General features: G+C 49.4%; 1 protein-coding gene and 1 long non-coding RNA gene across 3 annotated transcripts; one reads left to right on the top strand and one right to left on the bottom strand.

Annotated features, from left to right (window-relative positions):
- Positions 1 to 9,791: 9,791 nt before the first annotated feature.
- LOC306810669 (uncharacterized protein) lies at positions 9,792 to 20,407 on the bottom strand. Its single transcript, XM_079323506.1, has 21 exons — positions 20,298 to 20,407; positions 18,033 to 18,149; positions 17,422 to 17,546; positions 16,900 to 16,979; positions 16,585 to 16,707; positions 16,360 to 16,439; positions 16,131 to 16,251; positions 15,749 to 15,838; positions 15,317 to 15,421; positions 14,938 to 15,103; positions 14,010 to 14,104; positions 13,477 to 13,626; positions 13,128 to 13,282; positions 12,681 to 12,816; positions 12,476 to 12,547; positions 12,120 to 12,296; positions 11,797 to 11,952; positions 11,243 to 11,344; positions 10,863 to 10,965; positions 10,529 to 10,588; positions 9,792 to 10,451 (listed from the first exon to the last, which is right to left on the bottom strand). Exons 1-21 carry the CDS (start codon positions 20,384 to 20,386, stop codon positions 10,312 to 10,314), a joined length of 2,442 nt encoding a protein of 813 aa, XP_079179632.1. The 5' UTR covers positions 20,387 to 20,407; the 3' UTR covers positions 9,792 to 10,311.
- Positions 15,930 to 21,031, top strand: LOC306810679. 2 transcript variants are annotated; one of them, XR_013776515.1, is made up of 3 exons: positions 15,930 to 16,073; positions 20,253 to 20,422; positions 20,878 to 21,031. It is a non-coding gene; the product is annotated as an uncharacterized lncRNA (long non-coding RNA). The 2 variants fall into 2 exon arrangements; XR_013776516.1 differs by lacking the exon at positions 15,930 to 16,073 and adding an exon at positions 17,845 to 17,975.
- The last annotated feature ends 4,781 nt before the right edge of the window (positions 21,032 to 25,812 follow it).

The raw sequence follows: 25,812 nt of genomic DNA, 5'->3' as shown, positions 1-25,812 counted from the left end.
CTAGGGAGCAGATTGCTCACCAAGGGGAGGGAGTACTGCTCAAATAGCAAACCAGGAAAACCAGCTCAGGATCCCATAGAGTTTTAATCCTATTGTCCCTGATATTCAACCCCCGTCCCAGCACTACAGACCTCCCAGCAACAGCTCAGAAGCCAAAGCTCCCACATCCCCAGGAGTTCAGTGTGAAGTAAGTTGTTAAATGATTTATCCCAGCACAAAACCCAGGAGTTTTTACTCCCTTGCAGATGTCTTACTAGCAAAAAGCCAAGCATGCTGCTCAGCAGCACCAAGCAAACCTGCCAGAGGGAATTAAAGTCTGAAAAATCAAGCAGGAGCAATAGAAGGCAATCACAGCATCACAGACCACAGAGGAGAAGTTTGCAAGATCTCTTGAAGCTGAAACAGACTGTCCACATGCTACAGCCTACTGCCCTGTGCAAAATCAAAGAATATATACAGATGGTCAGGGTAGAGGGAAAAGAAATTCAGAGTACAAAGTTACCTCCTTCAGTATACTTCCTTGTATGAATCAGTCTTTGCATGTAACTCTACTGCTCTCAATTTAGCCATTTATAGCAAGGTAGATTTACGATGAGGATATTGTTCTTGGAGGAAATTATTTCAGCCCTGGCACGAGAGACCAGGGAATTTTCATTACCTCCTATTTCACGTGAGAGTTCTGTGACACACAGACTTTCACATTGGCCTGAGATAACTTTACTACTTCCAGTTGGAAAGGAAGAACCAGTGTTTTTCACTTTGCACGTGTGTGTTCCAAAGGATAAATACACACAGGGTTTAATGCTATTCACATCTGACACCTTGACACCATTGGGCCTGTCTTGTGCTCCCCTACCATACAGATTGCATTGGACCAAAAATCTGGAGATTTTGAGCCCCTTTTCCTTCTCCAAAAGGGGTATTTAATCACAAGCCTGTGACTTTATTATATTTCTCTTTATTTATTGCACACTGGGGAGATAGAAGATGTTACCCTCACTGCAGCCCAAGTGGCTGTTGCAGATGGGGAATTGGGTGGGGAACACCCAACCATGCAGGCCATTTGTGAGTCCCTGCAGTGCAGTTCCCCTACAGACTCTGCAGCAAGGCTCATTGGTTCCACTGCTTGAGGTAAGGCAATAAAAACAAGAAGAAATTCCCTTTGCAGCTGTGTTTCCCTCCCTGCTGTGCTCATCCCAGCCCTCCCCTCTGGACCATGCTGCTGTTGAGGTCTCCATTCCACCTATGAAGCAACTTCAGCTCATGGTGTAAAAGGATCTGGCAGATGGTAACATCATTTCTGAAACATCAGTGGGGTTTTCTTTGTTTGCAACCAAGGGATTTCTTATCTGAGCATAGCTTCTCTTTCCCACCCAACACAAAGATGACTTGAAGCTATTTATCCAAACAAATTCTAGTTGTTCTCAACTGACTTTTTCATAGCAAAGTCTAACCCTTGCCTAAGGCACAGTTTTATTAAATTTTCCAACTCTGAGGGATCACACCATTTCCTCCAATAGTGACTTTCAGTCTTCTCTAGAGGTGCTTTTCTTCCAAGAGGCACAGCCAGACCCTGGCAGGCTACAGGCCAGTCCTGCAGAATATTCATTTACTGATGCACCAAAGATATTCCTCATTACTGCTAACATTTTGCAGTTGAAGCCCTGTCAGTTGTGCAACACAGAAAAGATCTGTTTCAGAGAGGAACATGGCTTCAGGCAGTACAACCCTGGCAACTCATAGCTTCATTACTCCCCAAGACTGCTTATTCAGCAGGAGCTGTACAAACTCAAATGGGGGATAAATGCAGCCTTTCATGCTTTCATTCCCTTTAGAAACAGGCATAGCAATACAGTACTTTTACTGGAGTTTTTTCCTTCTATTAACATGGCAGTAAATTCATTATCCAGATGTGAAGGCACAAGCAGGAAGGGAGTTTTGCCTTAAGGGAACTGAATTGAGGAAGTGTGTTCAATCAGCCCAGTGTCTGATCACCAGTGAGCTCACAATCAACTCTTCGAGACAGAGACATCAGGATTATGGCACATGTGCCAAAAGTAGCTCAGTGCTATCTGTAGCTATCATGGAATCCCAGAATCATTTCAGTTGGAAAAGACCTGTGTCATTGAGTCCAACCTGTGCCAATGCCCACCTTGTTAACCAGCCCAGAGCACTCAATTCCTTGGATGGGACTTGGATGTGACTTAGATAAATTCCTTGATTCCAGGGATGGGACTCCACCACCTCCCAAGCTTGACAATCCTTTCAGTGATGGAATTCTTCCAGATGTCCAAACTAAACATCTCCTGGTACAGTCTGAGGCTATTTTCTCTTGTCCTGTCAAAGTGAAAGTGTCACCAGGAAGTACTAGGAAGGAAACACAGATCAGAACTAAACCCACGGCATATCCACATCCCATTAGCTCATACTCCAATAATATATAAAACTAGATCTGAAAAACACACAAATAGGGAAAATGAGAAACGTGGGAACATGGGCTGCAGGAGCAAGGGCACGGGAGACAACAGAGATGTGCAACAGATGAAGATGTAAATGACCCTCAGAAACAAGGAATATCAACTCCCCTGTCCTTGCAGGACAAGAAAGTGAGGTTCACAAAAGCCATCATCGTGTGGTCTGTGCTTAAAACGATTGAGAGAAGGGCCCTTTGCTGCAGAACCAGGTGCCTGCCCAGAAACTCTCAGTACATTTGGGACTGGACAGATCCACGGCAGGAAGGTGCAGCAACCAGGGCTCTTCAACACTTTGGCTGTGATGGGAACACAGCTCAGGGAGTCTCCAGCACCTTCCTGCTCAGCAGGTCCATCCCAAGGGAATACCAGCTACGTGCAGGTCACTGGTCATCCTTAGAGACGGGATGTTGGGATCCAGCCCAGGCCAGCAGAGCTGGTTTGACATCCATGAGTGTCAAGTCAAGATGTTCTGAAATAAACACAAAGTGTAAGTGGGCCTGGAATTTTAATTTGGTTCCTTTTTCTGCTCAGAAGAGCATGAGGAAAAATGGATGAAACGGGTGAGGCAGCAGGCACTGAATCCAAACAGCTCCAGTTTTTAAAGGATTATGGATGGAACAGAATGGGGTTAACCAAGAGGCACTCTATTTGGATTTTTCCATTCAAAAACACAAAAGTAATTATGTGATTAAAAATATTGTCAAAACATCCAAATCACATACAGAGTTCATTTATTTCAACACAATGCTGGTTCAAGTCCATGTCATTGAAACTTGTAACACAAAACTGCAGAAAAACACTGTCAAGAGACATTCAGTCAGGAGCTACATCAGCATCTCACACCCCACAGCTCCTTTAGATTAATTCTCAGAAAGGTTATAAGTTTTTATATCAGACCATGCTCGGTTCTCTTCAGGGCTTCTTGACACCATCCCTTCCATTTGCACAACTCTGACTTGCTGCAGACATTCCCAAATTAGATCTGTGATCCAAGGAAGGAAAGATCTAGGAAATAATTTCATAACAAGACATCCTCATCCTTTTCTATGCTAAACACTCTCCTGCTCCACACAGGAATATTACCAATTTTTCTCACCAGTCTGTGACCTTGCAAAGGTAACCAAACTCATGAAGATCGTGAGGGATGGACAGTGGCACCAAGCACCACCTTCAGGTGATCAGGAAATCATCCCTTTAATCTTCATAAAGAAAAGGATTTGATCCCTTTCATCTTAATTGCTGAGAACCAATCCAGAGCACAAACTGAGCACAGTTGCAAAGAATTAAAACTCCCAGGATGAAAATACTCGGTCCCAGTCACCAGCCTGGCTCTTGAGCAAGTTACATGTGACTGTAGATGGCCATAGAACTGTTTTGCAACAGCTCAAACTGGCCATGGCAACAAAGAAATATCATTGTTTTCTTTTGCTGAAAAATTTCCATTTTTATTGTAGGCATGGGGGAGAAAAAAAAATAAAGCAGCCAAAAAAAAAAACCCCATAAACTCCAAATGTTCAGTGCCTGTTTTCAGGAATGTAGCTTCATCTGCAAGAGCTCTGGTCCCTCCTGAGGAAGTTGATTGTTGTTCTAGCAACAAAATAGGAAACTCATGGAATAGATAGATAGATAGATAGATAGATAGATAGATAGATAGATAGATAGATAGATAGATAGATAGATGGATGACATAACCTCAGAATCAACACAGCTTGTTGATGCCATTAATGTTAAAATAATAAAAGCAGAGAGAAATCAATCATGTTGACATAAAATAGTGAGATAACATTTTTGACATGATGTGACAAGACCTCTAAAATTGCACATGAGAATGTAGTTCTCTGAATCTTTGAGGGACACTTCCCTTTTGTTCTATTAGGTCTGGGAATTAGGCTGATTTCCCATAAAAAGCCTGAACATTTGACCCCTCCTCTACTGGAGCTCCAGGAAGAGAAACAGGGGTGGAAGTTCCAGGGCTGGATCTGCTCTCAGTGGCTGCCCAGAGTCTGAGCCCATAGATAAGAAGAGGAAAGAAGGGAAGAGGTTAATTGTGCAGGATGAAGTGTCCAGCTGAGGGAAAAGTCATTGCTGTCTGTCTAGAGCTGAGTTTCAGGTTTCTGTCATATATGTTTAGGGTATTCACATTGTCTCCTCAACCTCCAACCACTTAACTCACACTTTTTAAACTTCCCTTTCCTTTTATTGTGCTGGGCAAACAAAAACTCCACAGTGAATGTTTGTTCTCAGAGTTCAAAATAATTTACAATTATCATCCTGCTGGAGAACCAATACACCCTTCAAAAACTTCTGCTCCAACTGTTTTGTTTATTATTATAAAATTATGTTTATGATCAAGCACAAGCACAAACTCATTAACAACCCTAACAGCACATGCACTTCAGCTTTTTAAGTCTGAAAGGTTACCTTCTAAAAGCAATCCTCAATCTGGCCATCTCTGCTGCAGAATTCCAGCAGTAATTACATCCGAGCAGGAAAACTTCAGGAGTTGAGCAGGAGCCTAACACTCTGCATGTGCCAGAGTCCCAGAGGGGTCCTGGCCTGGCATGAGCCCATATGTCACTGTCACACAGAGAGGCTGAGCCTGGGGCTGTGGCTCACAGCAGACCAGGGACATGGTATATGCTTTGGAAAATACTGTGGATCTTTAAATGCCTCGTTGCTGGGCTACAGCGGATCTCAGAATTGTCACATCTGTCACCAGCTTCCCTCTGGGAAAATGGATCAATGACTGGGACTCTGCTCCCTGTGCTCAGCAGGATGCAGTCACAGTGTGCAGGTCACAGGAATTTCCAGTCCTCTTTGGTATTTTAGGTTTTCAATCTCCTCTCTGCTCCAGCTGAGCCACAAGACCCCTGTGAACAGCATGGGCCAGTGAAGCACAGGCTCCAGCACCCTGTCAGACCTGGGATGGCTGGGCCCTGTGTCACAGCTGGCACAGCAGGGCACGAGGTTCTCTGGGGTGGCAGAGGAGCCCTGGCAGAGCTGCTGGGCACCCCCTGCCTGCCAAATGTGTGCCTGGTGCTTTGCCACCTCACAGAGATCCTTTATTGGTCACACAGCCTGAGGCAGAGGTTAGGACATGTATATTCCCAGGGACCAGCAAGAGAATAAATCCACATATTGCAAAATTTGTGTCAATTAGAACCACCTGCAGCCTTACATGCCTTCAGAGCCCAAGCATCACAGCCTGTGGGTCTGTGTTTCTCATCCTGGCATGAAACAATGCCTTTTCTGAGACTAGATTAGCACCAGAAGGTGTCCTTGTCACCAGTGGAGAGCAGACACTCCTTCAGGACCAGCAGAATGCTGTGGCAGTCTGCAGCTGCAGTGGTATCCTCACCCCCAGCCAGCTCACAGGAATAATTTACTCACCAAGTGTGAGAACCTTGGTGATTCATAATATGAGCTGACAACAGTAAAAGGAAAAGCAAAGCAGATAATTTCATCTAGCAGAGAAAAACAGGATCCAAATTCTGCTGTTTCTATTTTAACACTTATTTCTTTCTTTATCTAGAACAAAATTAAATAGACAAATATCTGTTTCCTGCAGAGTAAGATAATATAATTCATAAAAAACAACATCAACTTTCATCAAGAGCCTAGGGTGTCCATACAATGTCTGACATTCCCAGAGAGATTCTGTAAATTGATTGTGCTGCAGAAAGGAAAGGCAAAGCTTGTTTTTTCCTTCCCAGGGAGTAAGTGCCCTTCACAATGTTTTCAACACAAAGGAAGTTTCTTTAATGTAAACAGAAGCAGCAATACTTCCAAAGCTGAGAAACAAGTTAGCTGAAGGACTAAAATAAAACCTCTCACCCCTGAGGCATCAGAGCTTCTGCCCAAGTCTGCAGACAGGACTATTTCTATTCTTTGTAGAGACAGCCCAGAGCCTAAGAATTGCAACATGCTTGTGTCCCAGGTCCAAACACCTAATTCAGGCAGAGCAGGAGCAAAGCTGTGGCTTTGGACTTCAACCATCACTAGAAACTCACTTTCAAACCCTCCCACTCCTTTTTTTCCTCATCCCAAGCCATCAGGGCTGCTCCAGCAGCCCAACCACATCCAGCTCTATCCCAAAGTCAGGCAGCATCTCCCAAGCCACAAACCATTCATTCCAGCAGCAGCAGGATTGCTGTCAGAGAACACAGATCATCTTGCTGGAAAACTCAGGGGGTTGTGCCAGGCTGGTTCTCCAACATGCAGATAATGGATTGACGATCTCAGTCTTAAATATTTAAGATATACATGGTACTGAGAAACACACACAGCAGCCACTTCCACCTCAGATCCAAACCAGCTACTCAAAGCTTACTCCCAGGCAGAGCTGTTCTTTCCTCTTTTTCAGCTTTCCATGACCTCTTTCTACCTCACTCCAGAAGGGCAAAAGACTGCTGTCACTCTGCTTATGCTTTCATTTACACAAATCCAGGCACTGAAATTTTCCAACTATAGGAATGTTTTGAAGCAGGGCTAGGTGAGCTCTAAGACAATTTACAGGTGAAAATACCTGGACACAAGATGGTTTTTAAATTTCTTTTCCACAAATATGCTTGCAAGGGATCAATTCCTTTTGCCCTTTTTTCAAAAGGATCCAAAATGTGAAAAGGATTTTGGTGAAATGGTGTTGGCATGCAGGGTTTGGGAGAAAGCTCCTACTTGGTCTCTGTGCCATAGTAGCCGTCCCAGTCCTGACACAGGATAACATTATATACAGAACTGTGCAAATTAGAAATTACTGTGGTCAGTCTTTTGTTTCTGTGTTTAGAAACCCTGAAATCATTACAATTTACTTAAAACCAACCAAAAGCAGTAGAAAGGGATAATATCATCTGAACCTCAAGTGAGGAACCAATCCTACCAGAGCCAGAGATGGTGGTCCCTGGGAAAGCCACACATTTCCTCAGGGACAGAGGCTAAATAATCAGCAGTTAAGAAGTGTCAATGCAAAAGAAATCACAGAAATTGTCCATTAAGGCTTTTTCTGCCTTGAATCATGCACTACCCATCACAAACATGTACTGCCCTTGCACTTGTGCAGCTTGGATGCTGTTCTGCATTTGCAATCAATGCATGCACTAATTTGAGGTATTAATTGGACTAATACCAAGTGTTTCTTCAGTGGCAGCTATCTGCTGCAAACACACCTGCAGGCTGTCCCCTGGGCTCCTGTCCCCCCTCCTAGCCCCACCCATGTCCCTGCAGTGCTTCTATGCCACTTCAGTGCTGAGTGTCCAATACTGAGCACAGAGCAGACACAGCCTCAGCCTGGGCTCTCACTCCTTAGCCAGGAGGGAACAGAGAGAAGCTGTGTTCCCCAAATTGTGCCACAACCAAATTTCCTTCCTCCAGCTGCTGGTTTGCAGCATTTTGCACCCTCCCATCCTTTCCCTTCCCATCCCAGCTGCACTCACTGAGAGGTTTCACATTCCAGCTCCAAAGAGCCCAAGCTGCAGCTTCCCTGTGTCCATGCAATCCAAACTCCAGCCAGCAACTTGCCCAGCAGCTCTGTACCTTCCATCCCTTCAACCTGTGGCATAACAAGAGTCTTCTCCTGGAGAGATCCTCAGCTTGAAGATGGAAGCAAAGGTTTGCAGGTAATGTTTCTGCCACGTGCCAGCAGCACACTCAAAGCATATTCCTTCCCTGGGGACACCAGCCATCAGCCTGCTCCATGTAGCAGCCCAGAACTTGCTCCAAAGCCACAGACAGATGTGTTTGTGGGCTGCTGTTGGAGGCATGATTACCTTAGGAAGGGCCCTAAGCTTCTTCTGGAAGCTTCCTTCCTGTTCTGCTTGTGGTTGGCCTGAAAAAACAGTAATGCATAAAGAAACCCAAGCAAAGCATATTCAATTGTTCTGGTGAAAATATTCAGGAGAATAAACCTGCTCAGCATAAGAGCTTTACATAAGTCATCCTCATTGCAGAGAATGGTGGACAAGGCTCAACTTTAAAGTGCCATTAAAATTAAAAATGCTTTTGCAGACAGAGGGGAATGACAAGATTCACTGATCAGACCACTGCTCAAACAGGGCACCAAGACACAGATCTCAACAGAAAGACATGGGACAGGACACTGAAAAAGCCTAACAATATCAATCAAATATTTGGGGTTTTTTCTAATTATATATATATATATATATATGCAGATATGAGTCAATAATTGGAGCTGATGGAAGTCCCTGGCAGCTCAACTCCAACACAGCTGATCTCCAGAGCAGACAATATGCTCAGAGCAGGGATTGCTCTCCCTTTACACCTGGAGCAGCAGCTTTCCTGGAGAAGCAGAGGAGAGGAAGAACCAGATGAACCCTCAGCAGCTGATTTGAGTTTGGCCCAGTGATTGGGATAGAAGCAGCCCTTTGCTGGCTGCCACTCCTGCCACTCCCTGCAGAACAAGACTGGGATTTTGCAAGCTCTCCTGGAGCAGCCTGGGATGAAAAGCTCCTGTGCCAGTCCCAGCATCAGCCACTTGATGGCCATCCTGCTCTGCAGGAGAAGGACACTGGGGACACAGCAGGGGCTGGGGACCTGCTAGGAACCCCTGAGCTGACCAGCCAAGGAGCACAGGGGTCCCCTGACACCCCTGAGCATCTGGCTCACAGTGCTGCCCCTCACCTGGGTGCTATGAATGGGAGATTTGAGATCACTTTAAAAATCACTGGCAAGGGTATGAGTTAAAGTCAGATTTAATATTAAGCAACAAAGCATGACAACTCTACCACTTACAGAACAGCTGAGGCACAGCAAGGGAAAACAATCAACAAGAAGATACAGAGGAGATGAAGGCCTGCAAAGCTGGAGACTTCCAATCCAAGAAAAAGAGGATAAAAGATGAAAAAATGTGTTGCAAAGTAGCATGAGGAGTGAGAAATCAATAACCAATAGAGGATAGAATACTAAATAATTAAGCAAATTATGTTACTTAGAACGAATTAACATTAATTTATTTGTTTGATAAAAATGTATAAGTGGAAAATTTCTGTATTGGCATCAATGCAGAGGCCAGAATTTGTCAGCCACCTGTTGGCTAGAAAATAAAGCAACGCCTTAATCTGTAACACTCAAAGACAGCATTAGAGGGAATCTTTATCCACATGATTTTGGAGGGTTTTGGTAACAGCAGCAGTGGTGAAAAGACTCCAAACCCCACAGCCTGCAAAAGTTCTGTCCCTTAAACAAAACCAGGGCAGGGGCACGCTGGTTCCTCCCCCAGGTGCCCCAGCTGCCCATTCCTTCTCTCTTCAAACCCTCTGCTATTTTTCCCAGTGCCTGGGGATGGCATCACCTCCTCACTGTTGGGGAGCTGGAGGCTTTCCTCTGAGTGTGTGGATGTTGCTTGTTTTGGTGGAAAACAAAGAGATGCCACATTTTAAAAAGCGTGCTTCACTCATTTCTAGCTTCAAGCCTCATGATTTCATACCTAGGGCTGCTGCCAGAGACCATTTGGGGTCCCACAGCTGCACTCCAGGACTCAGTGGGGCATTTTGGAATACATGGAATGGGATTTGGAGTCTGTCAAGGACACTGTGGGGCTCTGCAGATATAATTCAAGATCCACAGGGACATTTTGGGGTGGCAGGGGTGCAATTTTTGTCCCTCAGCACAAAACCTGGGGCCCTGTGTCTGCAATTTGGGGCCAAGTGGGGCATTCTGGGGTGACTGGGGTGTGAGGAGGAAGCATTCCACTGCCTGTAGGACAGGCCAAGAAAGACACAGTCTGCTCAGCATGCTCAGGCCACTAGACATCTGAAGAATACCATGGGCTTGGGTGTGTTTTTCCACCTTTATTAATCCACAGAGAACTGCAGCTGTGCTGAGCTCACCAGCACCAGCAGCACAGCATCTGTAGAATGACCCAAGATCTTCGCCGCTGCACCCTTGGAGCTCTCAGGATGGAGAGCGTGTGGGCTGCCAGGGAACTGACAGAGATATCCCTGTCTGTCTCCAAGGGCTGAAGGGCTGGGACCAAAAGAAGCAGAGCCAAGGTGAAGCTGTGTGTCTGCAGAGCCCCCCTGGGTTCCCCACAGAGCACTCACCACTGAGGATATGAGCATGAGTCTCCAAGTCCTGGTCCCTCATGTGCCTGGTGGCGCTCCCTGGGCACAGAGCTCCGTCAGTCCCTGCTCCCACAGTGCTCCCAGCAGGGTCACCCCAGCCCTGCCACCCTCCCCCTCTGCAGGGCTGGCCCAGGGGCCACCAGCACCATGGGGAGTGGGACAGGGCAAGGGGGTCACCCAGCTGAGCTTGTGGCAGGGGGCAGAGGAGGCTGAGGCTCTGCACAGGGTGGTTGGGGTAGCCACAGGGTTGATGCCAGTGCAGTGCAGGGACATGGCCAGGCTGGCCCAGAAAGGGCCAAGGGCTGTGACTCACCGAGGAACCTGACGGCCGCCAGGCGCACGGAGGACTGAGGGTCTCTCAGGTAGGGCAGGCTCTGTTCCATGTACTCCTCAGCCCTGCTCCTCTTCTTCATCAACTGCAGGGAGTACCAGGGATGTCTTCAGGCTTGTCACAGAGCCCCCCAGCTGGCTGGAGCAGTCCCTCCTGCCAGCACCCCTCATTGCTGAGCCCCCCTCTGGCTGGATACAGCAAGGGGCCTGGAGAGGAGCCCCTGGGGCTCTGTTCTCAAGAACAGGAACAAGGTCCTCCAGATCCTGCCCTGCCCTGCAAGCTGTCTCTGCTCCCCTGGACTCTCATGGGAACACACAGGGCAGGGACAGCCCTCACCCAAGGGCCCTGTGGCTTGTCCTTACCAAGCATTCTCCAAGCTCCCACATCCGCTCTTTCTGCAGCAGGTGCTTGAGCTCCTTCCATTTGAGAAGTTCTGCAGCAGCAAAAAGGGCTTCCCCAGAAGCCTGCAGAACAGCATTAGCTCAGAGGTGGCACCAGGGCCTGGGGAAAGAGACCTCTTGGCTTTATTCCTGCAGTCATCCCACCCTTAGGAAGCTGTGACTTGTGCTAGCCTGAATGTCTTGGAGTCTCCTGGGGACAGCCCTGGGTGACTGACTGGGGCTTGAAACCCTGGCCCTTGGCACTTGTGGGGAAGCTGGGAAGCCTCTGGGCTTTGCAGCACACATGTTCAGGCCTCAGGTGATGCCTCAGTGTCCATGGGCTGCTGCTGAGCCTTGCTGGAGCAGGACGTGTTGAAAATGGATGAGCCACCTTGTGCACCCCTGCTCGTGCTAGTTCCACAGGAACCCTCCCCAGGGCTGCACTGGGGGAGCCCTGCCCAATTCTGGCCCCAATGCCCAGAATCCCTGGGAGGTGTCAGTCCCCCCAGAGCAGTGCTCAGCCTTCAGACGCACACCTTGGCCACGCTGGGCAGCTGGTCGTTCAGATGGAAGAGGAGCGGGATCAGCGCCCTCTGCATCTCCCTCCTCATGCTCCTCTCATCCCTGCTCAGCACGGCCCTCAGCAGGTCTCTGAGCAGCCAGAGGGAGAGCTCTCGCAGCCGGCCGCACTCCTGCTGGGAAGGGGGAGGGTGAGCTCTGCCAGCAGCGGCTCCCTGCCCGTGCTGCAGTGAGGCCGCTGCTCGGGCTCCGGCTGCAGAGCGGCGCAGGCAGCGCTGATCCCCGGCAGGAGCGCCGGGCCTGCCCCTCTGCGGGGCCCAGGCTCCCACCTCAGCCTCACCGAGTCAAACAGGGGCAGGATCTTCCCCACCAGTGCCACAGCCATGGAGCTGGCCTTGGACTTCTTCAGCTGGCCCAGGACATTTCGGAGGACCACAACGATCTTCAGCTTCTCATCTTCACTGCCAATTTCCAGTATCTTCATCAGGCTTGGCAGGAAGGCTTCAATTTCTTTTGCCTTTATGAAGAAGAGGGTTTCCATTTTTGGAGAAGGCTGTGTCTGGATGCCTCCCAGGCCAGCCATCCAGGCCCCTCACGGCAGTCGCCCCACATCCTGATTCGCAGCCCAGGCCAAGCCTTGCACTCAGCCCCAGGCCCTGGCTGCTGATGTGGCTGCCCCAACGTCACCCTGCTCACCATCTCAGCTCTCTCTGAAAGCCCAACGAGGACTTCCAGCATCGGGAGGGCCGTCACCATGTCAGGGTGTCCCTGCTCAATCCAGACATTGTGCTTGTCACCCAACTCCTCCAAGTCAATCATGGACAGCTGGAGGAACAATCACATCCCTGAGGTGCTGGCAGAGGGCTCGTGGAAAGGGGTCAGGAATTTTCTGGGAACTCACAGCTCTGTGAGAGATGAGGCTGCCTTCTCTGGGAGGGTTGCACCACTGGTTCCGGAGCAAGGTAGCAAACTCTGTTATGACCCTGCTCAAAATCTCAGGCATGGAGGACAGAGTGTTGCACAGCTCCTGCACACCGCTGGAAGCCAGGGAGCTGCCTCAGCCACAGCTCCGTGGCCAGGAGCAGCCCCACGGAGCAGAGCCCGTGCTGGGGGTCCCCAGGGGCCCTGCAGGAGGCAGGACAGGGCTGAGGGGAATTCTCTGCAGGGCTGGGAGCACTGAGCTGGCTCTGGGCTGGCTTGGCTGGCTTTGGCTGCAGAGGCCCCAGCCAACACACCAGAGAGCTGGAAAGGTTTATCAGATGGAGAGCCTGGCTCCATGGGATGTCCTGAAGAGTTTCTTGGATCTGGCACCCACAGAATCTCAGGGTCTCTCTCCCCAGTGGAGTACCTGTCTTGTTGAAGAGCCGTCTCACACAGGCTGATGACCACTGCTGAGCCATACTTATGAGTCATCATGAGAAACAGAGACTCAGCCGTCCTATAGCCTGACTCTATGGTGATGCATGGCAGGTTTTCTAGGATGCAGTTCACTATTTTTGGCACCTGGAGAGGATACAGGTGAGGATGGCACTGCAACTGGAGTACAGCCACGTCCTCAACTGCCCTTCCCATTCCTCTCTGCCACCCTCAGACAGCGTCAGGTGCCCATGTCACCTGGATTTGTGAGGAAGGGATGGAGGGAGGAGCAAGGCCTGACAGGGCTGAAGATCAGGGCAGTCCAGCCCCAAGGCACTCACATCTGTCAGCCAGAAGTCAGGGCATTCCATAGCCACATCCAGCATGCTGCTGGGCACCTCCTTGTCAAGGATGCTGGCATCTCTCATTGCCCCGATAGCCTCGAGGATGACATCTGTCCTCTCTCTAGAGTGGAGGTATTTTCCAAAGGCCTGCAACAGGAAGGGAGGAAGACATGCCACTGAGTGCCCTGATGGTGCTGCTTGGCTGGGCAGGGGCTTCTGGCAGTGCTGGCAGCAGTGCCTGCAGTCCATGAGTGGAAGAGGGTGAGGAGAGAGGGGAGGGGGGCTCGTGGCTGGCACTACAGAGAACTAGAGGCTTGCTGGGGGCCAGGAGGGCTGGGGCCCCTCCTGGGGCTGGAGCTGCTGCCAGGACACCAGAGTGCAGCCCTTGTGTTGTCCCTGCTCAGGGATGGCAGGAACCTTTTTGTCAGGGCAGTGAGGCCCCACCAGCCCCACTGATTCTGGGTCTCTGCTCACACAAGTGGCCTGCTGATGCCATGGACAAGAATACCAGCAAGGAGGGTGATCATTACCCGGGTACAGTCTCCAGTGCTCAGGGAACACAGCGAGGAGGTGGTCACAGCTTCCCAAGTGAATTGGTCTGTCCCATCCCTTGGCCTTGCCTTGTCTAAAGAGCAGGGCAAACACACAAGAGTCAGTAAGACAGAGCTGCTTTGCCAGCAAGGTTATCAAACCATGTTGATCTCGGTGGAACCTCCAAATGTTACTGTATAGGAGGTTATGGAGCAGCGAAAGGACACAATAACAGGGCACTCTCTTGCATGGTGTAAGAACAAGAAAGAGCAGTTTATTGAAGGAAGCCATTGCTTTAAATAAAACTTCATGAAAAACAAAATACAGACAGTTCATTGGTCAGAGAAGGAGACACCTCTTGCTTTCTCACAGATCCAGCAGGTGTTTATTTTTTGTTATGATTCTTTCTCTTATGTTTACAGTAGAGAAAGAGGCTCTAGCTTGGGAAAAATCCCAGACGAGCCTGAGAAAGCCAGACTGAAAAAATCCTTTAAGATTCTTCCTGGGCCTGTAATGGCCACAAAACCACCCTGAGATCTGCTTACAAGACAGCAGAACAGAATCAGTCAAGATTTCTGGAGGGCTTCAGGAAGAGCTTCTTGCTATAGGCAAGAGGCACCAGCCAGGGTGGTGGATCTGCTCTTCTCTAATGGGGAGGACTCAGCTTTGGGACCTGGGAGTCAGTTGGATCTTTGGCTGTGTGAGCCACAAGCCAGTGGGGTTCAATGTCCTGAAAGGAAGCAGGGGAAAGAGAGCAGTAACAAACAGATCCCAGACTTGAGGTGAGCACTCAGCTTCTGCAGCAGAGTGACAGCTGGGATGCTTTGGGAAGCACGAGGAGGGGAAAGGAGATCAGGGAGCAGGTCTGTCAAGAGATGTCTGTGTACACAGGAATGAGGCCACAGCTGCTCTTGCCTTTTTACTTACAGAGGAATTCAGCAAGGGAAAAAAGAGCATGGAAAGCTGTATAGCTTGTTTGTTCATTGGAATATCGGAAAAGAATGAGACGTCCCACCAGCCTTCCTATGGCTGGGACTGAGATGTCTTCAGGGCAGATGGGTCCAGAAGTGTCTCTTCCAATGTTGACAGAGGCCTGGTTGAGGGAGGCATGAGAAGAGGGGCTAAGAGAAGGAAGCTGGTGCCAAATACCTGTACCTAAGAGTGTGCCCAGGGCTGGATTCCCAGTGAATCTGGGCTTGGCAGGGCTCTATGGCCCCATCTCTTGGAGCAACCAGCTGGGCAGCAGCCCTGGCATGGAGAGTGGCAGGGAGGAATATAGCCTGGCTGGAGGGTGCCTGGTCCTTACCTTCAGAGTGGAATAACTGGACAGCAAATTGGTCAGGATACCAATCCTCCCCACAGCCCTGTCCCGCACAACTTCTCTCTGGGATTTGGTGAAGTCCAGCAGCAGCTGGGATGAGACAAGCCAGTGAGCACCAAGAGCAAACACAGCTCTGCTCCTGGGCCAGCCTTGTACCATCCCTCACAGCTTTGTCTGACCTCACACAAAGCCTGCAGTGGGGTCCCTGTCCCTCATTGGCCTGGACAAAGGTCCCAGGACAACCTTTTGGCAGGTGCCACCCTTTGCAGCCACTGTGCTTCAGAGGAGCCTGGTGCCAGCCCCTGCTTCCTCATGGGAGGAGAACACCCTTCCCACACCATGTTCAGCACTGGACTGGGCAACTACTTCCCTCCTGTGAGGAACAGCCCTGGGACCCCCACTCTGCTTGTGCCACACCTCAAAGATGTCCTGCAGCTCCTTGCTGACACTGAAGACAGGAAAGCTGAGCACCACTGTCCTCAGCATTTTGTCCATGGATTTCAGGGTCTGCAAACACAACACAGAGCTGTGCCTCTCATTCTGCTGCTCTTTCCCCCATGCCCAGGAGACTGATATGAGCTCTCAGTGCCTGAGGAGAACACCTGGACTGCCCAGGAAAGACACAGGGATACACAAACAGCTGGGAACAGAGCAGCCAGGCCCGTGAGAAGAAGATATAGCCACCAGGGTGGGAAAGCAACACCAAATCCTCAGCCTGCCCTTGGTCATGGGGCAGCACAGGGTGAGCAGAGAGCAGCCCAGAGGGACTGGAGGCTCCTGGAGCTCAGCCAGCACTTACCTTGGTGTAGAGGACAGCGCTGTGGTGTGGCATTTCCCTTTCTGAGGGAAGCAATAAGACACTGGAGAAACAGGCAGAGAGGAGGCTTTTGGCTTTGCCCTCCAACACATTCTCCACCAAGCTGCAAGGACAGAGGAGGGACAGTTGGACCAGTTGGACACTGGTGCTGGGAGCAGCCCCCACAGCCTTGTGCAGGTGGCCTAGAGCTCTGGGGGGGGGGGGGCCCCACCATAACTCATCGATGGTAATCATGGCGAGGTACCGGATGTGTGAGGACAGACGGTCCCTTGGCTCCTTTTCCAGGAGCTCCTGCAGAACACAACCAGGATGGACCTGGCAGCACCCAGTGCCTCCAGTCCCTGACCCACCCTAGCACTGTGCACACAGGGTGCCAGTGCCAGGGGTGCTTGTGCCCATCCCCAGAATACCAGATGGGATGTGCCTGTCCCTTCACCTTGATATTCTCTACCACTTCACATGTTTGGCAGAATAAATCCAGGCCCTGGGTCAAGCCGTGTTTCAAGGCAGTTTTGCACAGGACGTAGGTGCTCTTCAAAAATGTGAACTTGTGCAAGTCCTGGCAGGCAGGGGACAGAGAGATGAACAAGGAATGTTGGAGGGAGGGTGGACACAGCCAGTGGGACTGGAGCACTGGGGGTGCAGTGCCCTGAGAGAAAGGCAGCTCTGCCCAGCCAGCATCCCTCCACAGCCCAGCAAGGCCCCTGCCAGCAAATGCCAGCACAGCCACTGTCCAGCTGGCCACTGTTACCTTGTCAAGCTTGCTGACAAAGGCCACGATGAAATCCACAGCTTCCTCTGATTCTTTGTATATAGGCAACCAGCTGGCATCTGCCAGAGGGGAAGAGCAGGGAGGGCTGCAGGGGCTCTGGGCACAGGAGAGAGCCAAGATCTACCCTCCACTAGCCCTGTGCCCATGCCCCTGGCACAGCCTTTTTCCTGAGCAGCTGGTGGCTGGAGGTGATGGGCAGAGGAGCTGCTCTGCTGGAGCTGGAAAGGCCCAGTGCCCTGGGCTGAGGAACTTGCAGGGATATGGGCAGGAAAGGTCCATAGTCCCACTGCTTCTCACTGCCCATGCCCTGGAGCCCCTCTGCTCTGTTTTTTTCTTGGGAGAGGCTGTGCTGGGGTTGGCATCCAGCCCTGAGCTGCCCTGGCACACAGGTGACCTCCTGCCTGTCCCCCAGGCCCGCTGTTGTCATCATGCCAGAAAAACACGATCCTGGCATCACGCAGGGTGTGCTGGTGGGCCCAGCCTGCCCAGCCCCTGGCTCACCAAGCTGCAGTGGCTGCATCGTGGTTGTGTCGTAGAAGAGCTGGGGCTGTGAAGAGCTGCTGTCCAGGGAAGAGCTGTCCTCCTCCCAGGCCTCCCCAGGGAGGGCAGAGGGTTTCTCCTCCATCCTGTGGGGTAGCTGATGTGGGGGATCCTGAGGTGGGTGTTGGGGTGCTGCTGTGGAAAGCTTTGGCAAAACACTTCAGCCCCACAGGGCTGTCAGGGGTGGTGGGGCAAGACATGGGCTGCACTGGGGGCTCAATGTCAGCTCCAGGCTCCTGCCTGTCACCATCCACCACGGGCAGCAGCCATGCTGCCACACGGGTTGTAGTGGGGTGTCACAAAGGGCCCCACTGTGACACAGCACCTGCCTCCAGCAATGGGTCCCAGTGCTTGTTGGCATGGGACCTGTCCCCAGCAATGGTCCCAGTGACCCACCACCCAGGCAGGGAAGGGCAGGATGTCCCCTGCCAGCCCCATGGGAAGGAGACAGAGCCACCAAGGTGGGAAAGTAACACCAAGACCTCAGCCTGCCCCTGGTCATGGGGCAGCACAGGGTGAGCAGGGAGCAGCCCAGAGGGACTGGAGGCTCCTGGAGCTCAGCCAGCACTTACCTTGGTGTAGAGGACAGCGCTGTGATGTGACATTTCCCTTTCTGAGGGAAGCAATAAGACACTGGAGAAACAGGCAGAGAGGAGGCTTTTGGTTTTGCCTTCCAGCACATTCTCAAGCTGCAAGGACAGAGGAGGGACAGTTGGACACTGGTGCTGGGAATAGCCTTGTGCAGGGGACCCAGAAGGGATGAGCAGATTCCTGCACAGAGAACATGGGGTGTCCCCTCCCCTTGATTTTCTCTACCAGCTTGTATGTGTGGCTGAACACCTGTCAAAAATAGATCCTGGCACAAGGCACAGGTCCAGGTGGTTCTGCACAGGATGATGACCAGGAGGTTTTTCTGGCTGCTCTGAGCTGTGGGTCTCCAAGGCTGCAGGAGCAGCCAAGCTAGTTTATTTGGCAGCTGCAGTTTGGGAGGAAACAGACTCCACTTGGGCATTACAGCTGCTCCCAAGTCCCTTGGTCAGGGACATCTGCACCTGGAGGAACCTTTATTTACATATTGAAAAAAAAAACCTGAGGAGAAAAACACCTTTTGCTCTGAGCCCTTCTCAATCCCATAGCCTGCTCCTGGAGAGGTTTGGATATTTGATAATGATGACTTCAAGTGCATCATCAGCTGCTGCTCCATTCCCAGGCCAGATTGGACTGCAGGGCTGATTTGCTTAGAGGGAGGTTGGGCAGCAGAACCTGTGGTACCTCTGCATGAGAGCATTAAAATCACAGGCAGTGACTCAGGGGTCAGAAAAGCCACAGCTCACTTTAGGGTCTTGACTCAGACATGGGGGATACATACAGGAGAAAATTTTACTGCTACCACTAATGTTAGCATCTTTACTAAACCTATAAAAAACAATTACTGTTGGAGTAGGAAAATAATGAAGTAGGTAAATAATTTACAGGGAGGAGAAGAGGGCCTGTTTAAAACCCAATCAACTGTGACTGCTCTGAAGCAGCCCCCAGAGCCTGCAGCAGTCTTCAGGTAGGTGCACATTATTTAATTGGTTTCAAGTGATTTTCTGGACTGCTAATCACCATGATGTGATTAAAAACCTGGGCAGCATGTGGAGTGTTATAGCACATTAAAGATATTAAACTCCTGAGAGTTCCTGTACTAGGGATGGCTGCTCCCCTTGCCTGGAGTGTCAAACACCCAGAGAGGAGGAGTCTGCAGGTGGGTGAAGCAGAGGAATGCAGGGGAGGTGGCCACCAGTAACTGCTGAGGAGTCAAGGTGAAATATTCATACACATTCTGAAAAATATCCATTGCTCATGAAAATACAGATTTTGAAAAGCCATGAGCTTTGGAATGGACAGAAGTTCCTCTTAAAGGCATAGGCTGTCTCACTAAAAAGAAGGGGGGCAGGAAGGAAAATCGAAGTTTTGCTTTACAGTTTGATTTTTTTAAACTGCTCATCAAATAGTTTGTGGACTCCAGGATCCTCCCTAGTGTAATGAATCTTTTTTATGTATCTCAGGACCAGCTGAGAGCAGCTGAATAAATCATGCCATGCTTTCACCTCTATGTGTCCAGGACAGTGGGGGCAGAAAAGGGGACTAACAAAAGGCCAGTAACTCAGCATGAAGAAGGGATAGAGACTGCAAGCTCTGATGGAGGCTGGAGAACACCTCTTTCCTGGAAAGGCACCATTGAAGCAGCTTAATCTACTTCCTGCAACATAATCCTAAAACCACAACACTTCATCCCATGGCTGTCTGCTGCACAACTCATTTTCCACAAAGCTCCAACTAACTGGGCTGTAACCCATCCATAAGGAATTTCAGATACTTTTTTCTTTTTTTTTTTTTTTTTTAGCTTTCCTTTTTCCTTTTTATCCTGGTGTTGATAGACCTAAACCTCAGTGGCACAGCTGTGTCAGGTTTCGTGCAGAACCACTGATGTTTGTTAAAACATCTTTTGTAGTAGGTGTATCCAACATTGCTGTGAGGGGCTAACACAGAGCACTCACCCTGCTAAAGCTGCTCTTCCACTTTGTGCAGTGAGTGTGACAAGATCAAGGGGGAACTCAAACATTTCCTCACTCCACAGCAGAGGTTCATGTAATACAATCACTCCTTTGGCAGTGTGGGAGGCAGGGGGAATATCTCCACAGGAAACAGCAATTTTAAAATAGGAGCACACTCCCAAATCAATGGGCTCCAGGGAGGAATTGCCACCTCTGCTGCCCACCAGAACCATCACCTTTGTATCTCCACAGGCTCTCCAGCAAGGGCAGTAGGGGCATCTGTCTCATGGGACCCACTTCCATCTCAGACATCCTGCAAAGGACAGGCCAAAGCTCTCCAGCTCCTTCAGAGTTTGTCTTGTGCCTTTCATTCCCCCTGTCCCCATCCAGTGACGTGCAGAGGTGCCAGCAGGACAGGCCAGGTGGGTGAGAGAGGCTGCAGCTTCAACCAGAGAGAAAACCCCAGAACCATTTCCAGACACCACAGTCCTGTAACACAGGGAGCCTGCCTCTGTGAGAGTTTTGGGGCATTGTCTTTAAACCAGCAGGCTTTTGGTTCAGGAACACATGCACAAACACATTAACACATGTGAAAGCACAGCCCATGGCAGTTTGTGCACTGAGGTGATATGGACCAAAACCAAATACCCCTCCAGCTCCACAGCTCTCTCCTGGCCCAACAACACAGCCAAAAATTTTGCCAAAGCACATCCAGCCCCACATGCTTCAGTCACCAGCTGTGATGGTGAAGCATCTCCCACCATGCAATAGCACTGCTTCCCTATTTAAACATGATAGAAAACTGAAAAATTAAAATGCTTTGGCATCCCCCAAACATATTATGTCCAAAAGAAACAAGACTCTCCTTGCTTTCCAGGGAAAACAGGAGGTGAAATTAGAAGCTGCTGTTAGAGAAACGTGAGTTGTGCTCCTCTAACCAGCTTTGGGTTTATCTGCTCTTCCCAAGCCTGAGGAGTAACAGAACTGAAAGTTCCCTTTTTGATAATTAAATCATTGCTGGGAAGAAGACAGTTTGTCTTTGTGCAATTGTTTTGTTGCCTTCTTGGGCTTTCTAAAGGCTTTCCAGGTAAACACTTCCCAGCAGAGCTGAATGGGATTCAGTATTTACTGCTTTGGGCTTTGAAAGCTTGAGACATTTCCTTCACTTCTTTCCCTGTTCCCCTCAATATTTTGGCAGTCACAGGTAGGAAACCCACACTGAGCAGGGATGTAACATGAAAGGAATTCTTGTCTCCATAGAGCAGCTATCTGGCTCAGCCAGGGAAGATGCCACTCACTTCTGTGGCAGCACTGCTGTCAGGTGGGATAACAGAGCTTTCCAAAGCTCATGGTGAGCATCTCCAGTTTGCAGGAGCTGGGCTCAACTGGGAGGATCCTGGCTGGGGGATTCAGAGAGATTTCTTGGCCTTAGCAGCCTCCCCCAGCATTTATTGCAGCCTGTGCTCCCTCTCATGAGCTCAGTCCAGGATAATGTGCTGTTGACAGTTGCAGTGCCTGACCTCCTTATGAGGAGTGTGTTAAACCCTTCAGAGAGTCCCTGGAGACCACACTGCAGACCCCAGCACAGTGCTTGGCTCCTGGAGAAGCAGCCCAACCTCAGTGCACTAAAGATATCCCATCAGCATCTGTCAGCTCAGCACAAACACCACCAGCCTCAAGAGGGTTCTCCCTCAGGAGGTGTCCTCCCCCTGGCAGCTCAAGCCCAAACTCCTGCTGGCTGCACAGAGGCTGCCATCAGATGAGTGTAAGTAATGCTTTTCCCCTAGGTCACTACAGAAAGTCATGGCAGAATCAGATTTAGAGTTCACATCCTTTAACTGCTCTGAGCCAGGAAAGAGAGGAGAAATCCACACTGCTGATTCCAAAACACAGCACTTCCAAGTCACAGAGAATTCCTGAAGAGCTGACTAAGGAGGCAGCTCTCCTGCCTGAAAACAGCTGCTTTGCTGGGCACAGCACACGAGAAGGGCAGCGAAAGAAGAGTTTGTTCATTCCTATGCCAAGGCAGGACAAGCTAAATGCCACCAGGAGGGGCTGCCAAGGACCATCAGCATAACCAATGCTTCTCTGAGGAAGTGAGCCCCAGAAGATGGGCTGCCCCATTCCTGGCAATGTCCAAGGCCAGGCTGGATGGGGCTTGGAGCAGCCTGAGATAGTGGAAGATGCCCCTGCCCATGGCAGGGGGTGGAACTGGATGGGCTTTAATGTCCCTTCCAAGCCAAGCCTTTCTAATATTAATCATACCATCACCCTGAAATGCAGGGGAACCACCTGTGTGTGCAGTTCTTTATAGCAGGGCATCACCAAGTCTGTACTGACTCATGCACAAAGAAAAAAGTTATTCAACACATTAGTCACTAGAGATCAAAATCACTTCCTCACATTAAAACTTTGTAATCATTAATCTGCAAATCTTCTGCAAGCAATGAGGTAAGCATTACCCCAAGAAAAAAATACTCTTTATCAGATCACTTTCATAAACATAGAATCACAACTTCAGTCCTTAGCACGTAAACAGGAGCAAAGGTCATGACAAGAGCCAACACAAACAACATAGGCAGAACAATAACTTCACTTCCCAGAACCTGCTCTCACTTTCTGGAAGGATTTTGTTCAACCATGTCCAATCACAGGAGAAAGACTCTTCCAGCAGACTTGCCCCTGTTTGGCCCTTCCCAACAAGATCAGCTCTCCATGGTTGTGTATCCTTTTAGTGCCACATCCCAGCTCAAACCTGTCCCTAAGCTTTCATGGCTGTACCCACAGAAAGAGCCATGGACCAGCTCAACCAGTACACCAGCAGGGACACAAATAGAGTGAGGGTCCCAAATACAGGTGACAGCTGTCCCAGAGCCCCACAAATGAAAATAACAGCCAGTGAAGAGGTGACAGCAGCTGAGACCTGCTCAGGCCAGCCTGGGGTGCCAGAGGCAGTTGTTTATTAGCAGAATGTGTCCTCTGGAGAAAAGCTGTGGCTTTACAAAAGCAGGTGAATCTGTGGAGACCAACTCATTTTCTTAGTCATATAATATTGGAAAGACTTGTTTCATCTCAAATTCAGAGGCTGAGGAAAAACAGACATTAAGGACAGGACAGCAAATTAACAAAAGCACAAAAGGCACAAAGCAACACCCCTATAAGGGGCAGGAATGCAAAACAAACACGTTAAGGAGATTAAAATTAACAAGAAGGACATTCAGCTGGAAAAAATTGGGTGACGTGCTCTGAGGATGGAGTATTGAATCTAAAAGGGTAATAAGGATAACACATCCTCTCAGGATGCAGCACTTTCTCAGTAACGACCTCACTTCATCACACCACTGGGGTTTCTGTAAAAGGTAAGAATGAGTCTGATCTCTACTCAAAACTTAACAGGTGCTCAGGTTGATGACTCAAAAGTGAGTCACAGGGGTGCAAAACCACTAAAGGATTTTACACACATACCAACTCAGAGCTGCTAAAGCCTTTGTAGAAATATTTGGAATGGAGGAGCAGCATTTCAAACACCTTAAATCTTGAGTGGTCCTCAAAAATGTTTTAAGAATTGCAGTTGATGTATTTTGAACACAGACACTTTTATCTTCTCCAGCCAAGTGTAGTGTTCTCTCCATGATAAATGCAATTTCTTTTTACATTAAAACTATTTTAATAACTCTCACCCATAATCATTACAATCACAGATCAGGATTGCTGTACTTCATGGTAGAAGACCCAAATGCCTTGCAATTAATTTTGTATTTTTGTTCTCCAGCAGACTTTTCCTTCGGGCCTACAGAAATCCTTCAGTAGTTCCCCAAATGTGAAAGTGATGTTTACACCACTCTGCTAATGAGAGCAGCTCCTTTACCATATCACTGCTGAATAACTTTCTCCTGGCCTGTGTACACACTCCTACCCATGTGCTAATTCACTCTGGAATATTAATGCAATGACTCAGAGGGATGTTGAGTCACCAGTGATGCAAGGCCTGTCCCCACAGCCCAGCTCATCATAACCCAGCAGGAGGAGCAAACAGAAAATCCAGAGCTGCCATACAAGGAGCAGGGACATTAGGGACACCCTCCAGCCCTCCCTGTGCTCTTGCAATGCCACAGGAACCAAAGGGAGACAAGACCTGGGCCCTGTGCAGGGAAGGGAAGGACAGATTTATTTGTACCTTAACAGTGTCTAAAGAAATACACCCCATTTGCAGTTATCCCCATTACTGCCCCCACATTGCATGCAGTGCCTTCTCCTCCTTCCTGCCCTCTGCCTCCCACCTCAGGGCCACAGGGCAGTTATGGGTGGTAAGAATCTAATGACTCCTGCTGGGACAGGATTCCAGGTGTCTCCATGAAGTCACCCACATGCAGAGAGCAGCCCAGAGGGAGCATCACCACAGCTGAGATAGGGAGATGACTCAAACCCTGGCAGAGACCCAGTTCCTTCCTCCAGGAACCAGCAGATACAGGAAGAGCCTCAGCCAGCGTCATCACACAATCTGGACCTTCCTCCCTTTCTTTTTGTCAGCTCTTGGGAACCTGACAGCCCCTTTGGCTCACTGCAGCCTCAGCCTTGTCTCTTATTCACAGTGAGAGCTGCAGAGAGGGCATCAGAGCTGTTCCCCCTTGGGATGAGCAGCACTGCTCTGGGAATTCCCCTCCGCTGGGGGAAACTCCAAGTACCCAAAAGGCTCCTGCATAGACCCAGTGAACAGCCAGGGACTTTGCCAGGGAGGAGGAATGTAAGTAGCCCTCACCTTTTTGGGAAAGGGAAATGTAGACCTGTAAAGTTTATTTGTTGAGAAGATTAGATTTCTTCTTGCTGAGAATGTCATCACTCCATTTCTCACAAGATTTTATTTATTGCTGCAACTTTCCTATGAATCTCAGAATTTCAGCTCCTATTTAAGCATTCACCCAGTTCCCCAGTGACTGTGCCCCAGCTCAGCTGCCAGACAAAGCAGCCACCCCTTCAAGCAACATCCCCAAAACAGGAATCATCACTGTGTGGGTCAACCAGAGCTTCTGGGGGGCTGCAGGTATGGGATCAGCTATGTCAGGACTGAGGTGTGATTCACCACCCCAGAGTGACCCTTTTCCTGGGGAGATGCAAGTCCCACCACTCCCCATGGGATGCTTGGCTGCCTCCCAGCCACGTACTTGCAGCCTGATGCTTTTAAAACACAGAGCTCCCTATTTTCCAATTAGGTGTTAAACTCTTCTCTCTCTGTGCATCAGCTCATGGATAAAGCCTGAAGGCTCCAGCTCGACCTGGAGCTTTTGCAAAGGCAATTTAAAGGAGCCTTTTCAATAAGGCTTACAGAAGGATTAACAGAGCTGGAAGCTGAGCACAGACCTCCCGAGTCTCAACTCGGTGCCTCATTCACCATGTCAGCCTCTTGAGTTCTCTGCAGCAGGAAAATCTTCATAAAAAAGAAAAAGTAAAAAAAGTAATACCAAGAGTGCTGGCAGCCTGAATGCAGGAATAATCCACAAGGATTTAGTTATGGATTACTTTGCCATTGTCGACTTACAGTCTAACAAGAGTAAAGAAATTTTTGTCAATCAACTTAAACCCATTTTAGCAGAGGGAAACATTAGCAATGTTGCATGAGAAATATTGAATTTGAGGCTTTATTTCACCACTGCACAGAGCACATAAATTACCCTCTGCAAGAGAAAAACAGCCCCTCCTGAGGAAGTGTTTCCTACATTAAAAAAAATACAAGAAGATAATTCAGTTTTAAAATTTCCCCTCCCTTCCAGATGCTGGGTTAATTGATAGAAGAGACTGCAAGAGAGACAGGGTT

The sequence above is a fragment of the Erithacus rubecula genome (genome assembly GCF_903797595.1).
Source record: "Erithacus rubecula genome assembly, chromosome: 20".
NCBI classification, from domain to species: Eukaryota; Metazoa; Chordata; class Aves; order Passeriformes; family Muscicapidae; genus Erithacus; species Erithacus rubecula.
The sequence above is the reverse complement of the archived record's forward strand: the minus strand, read 5'-3'. Positions and strand labels throughout refer to the sequence as shown.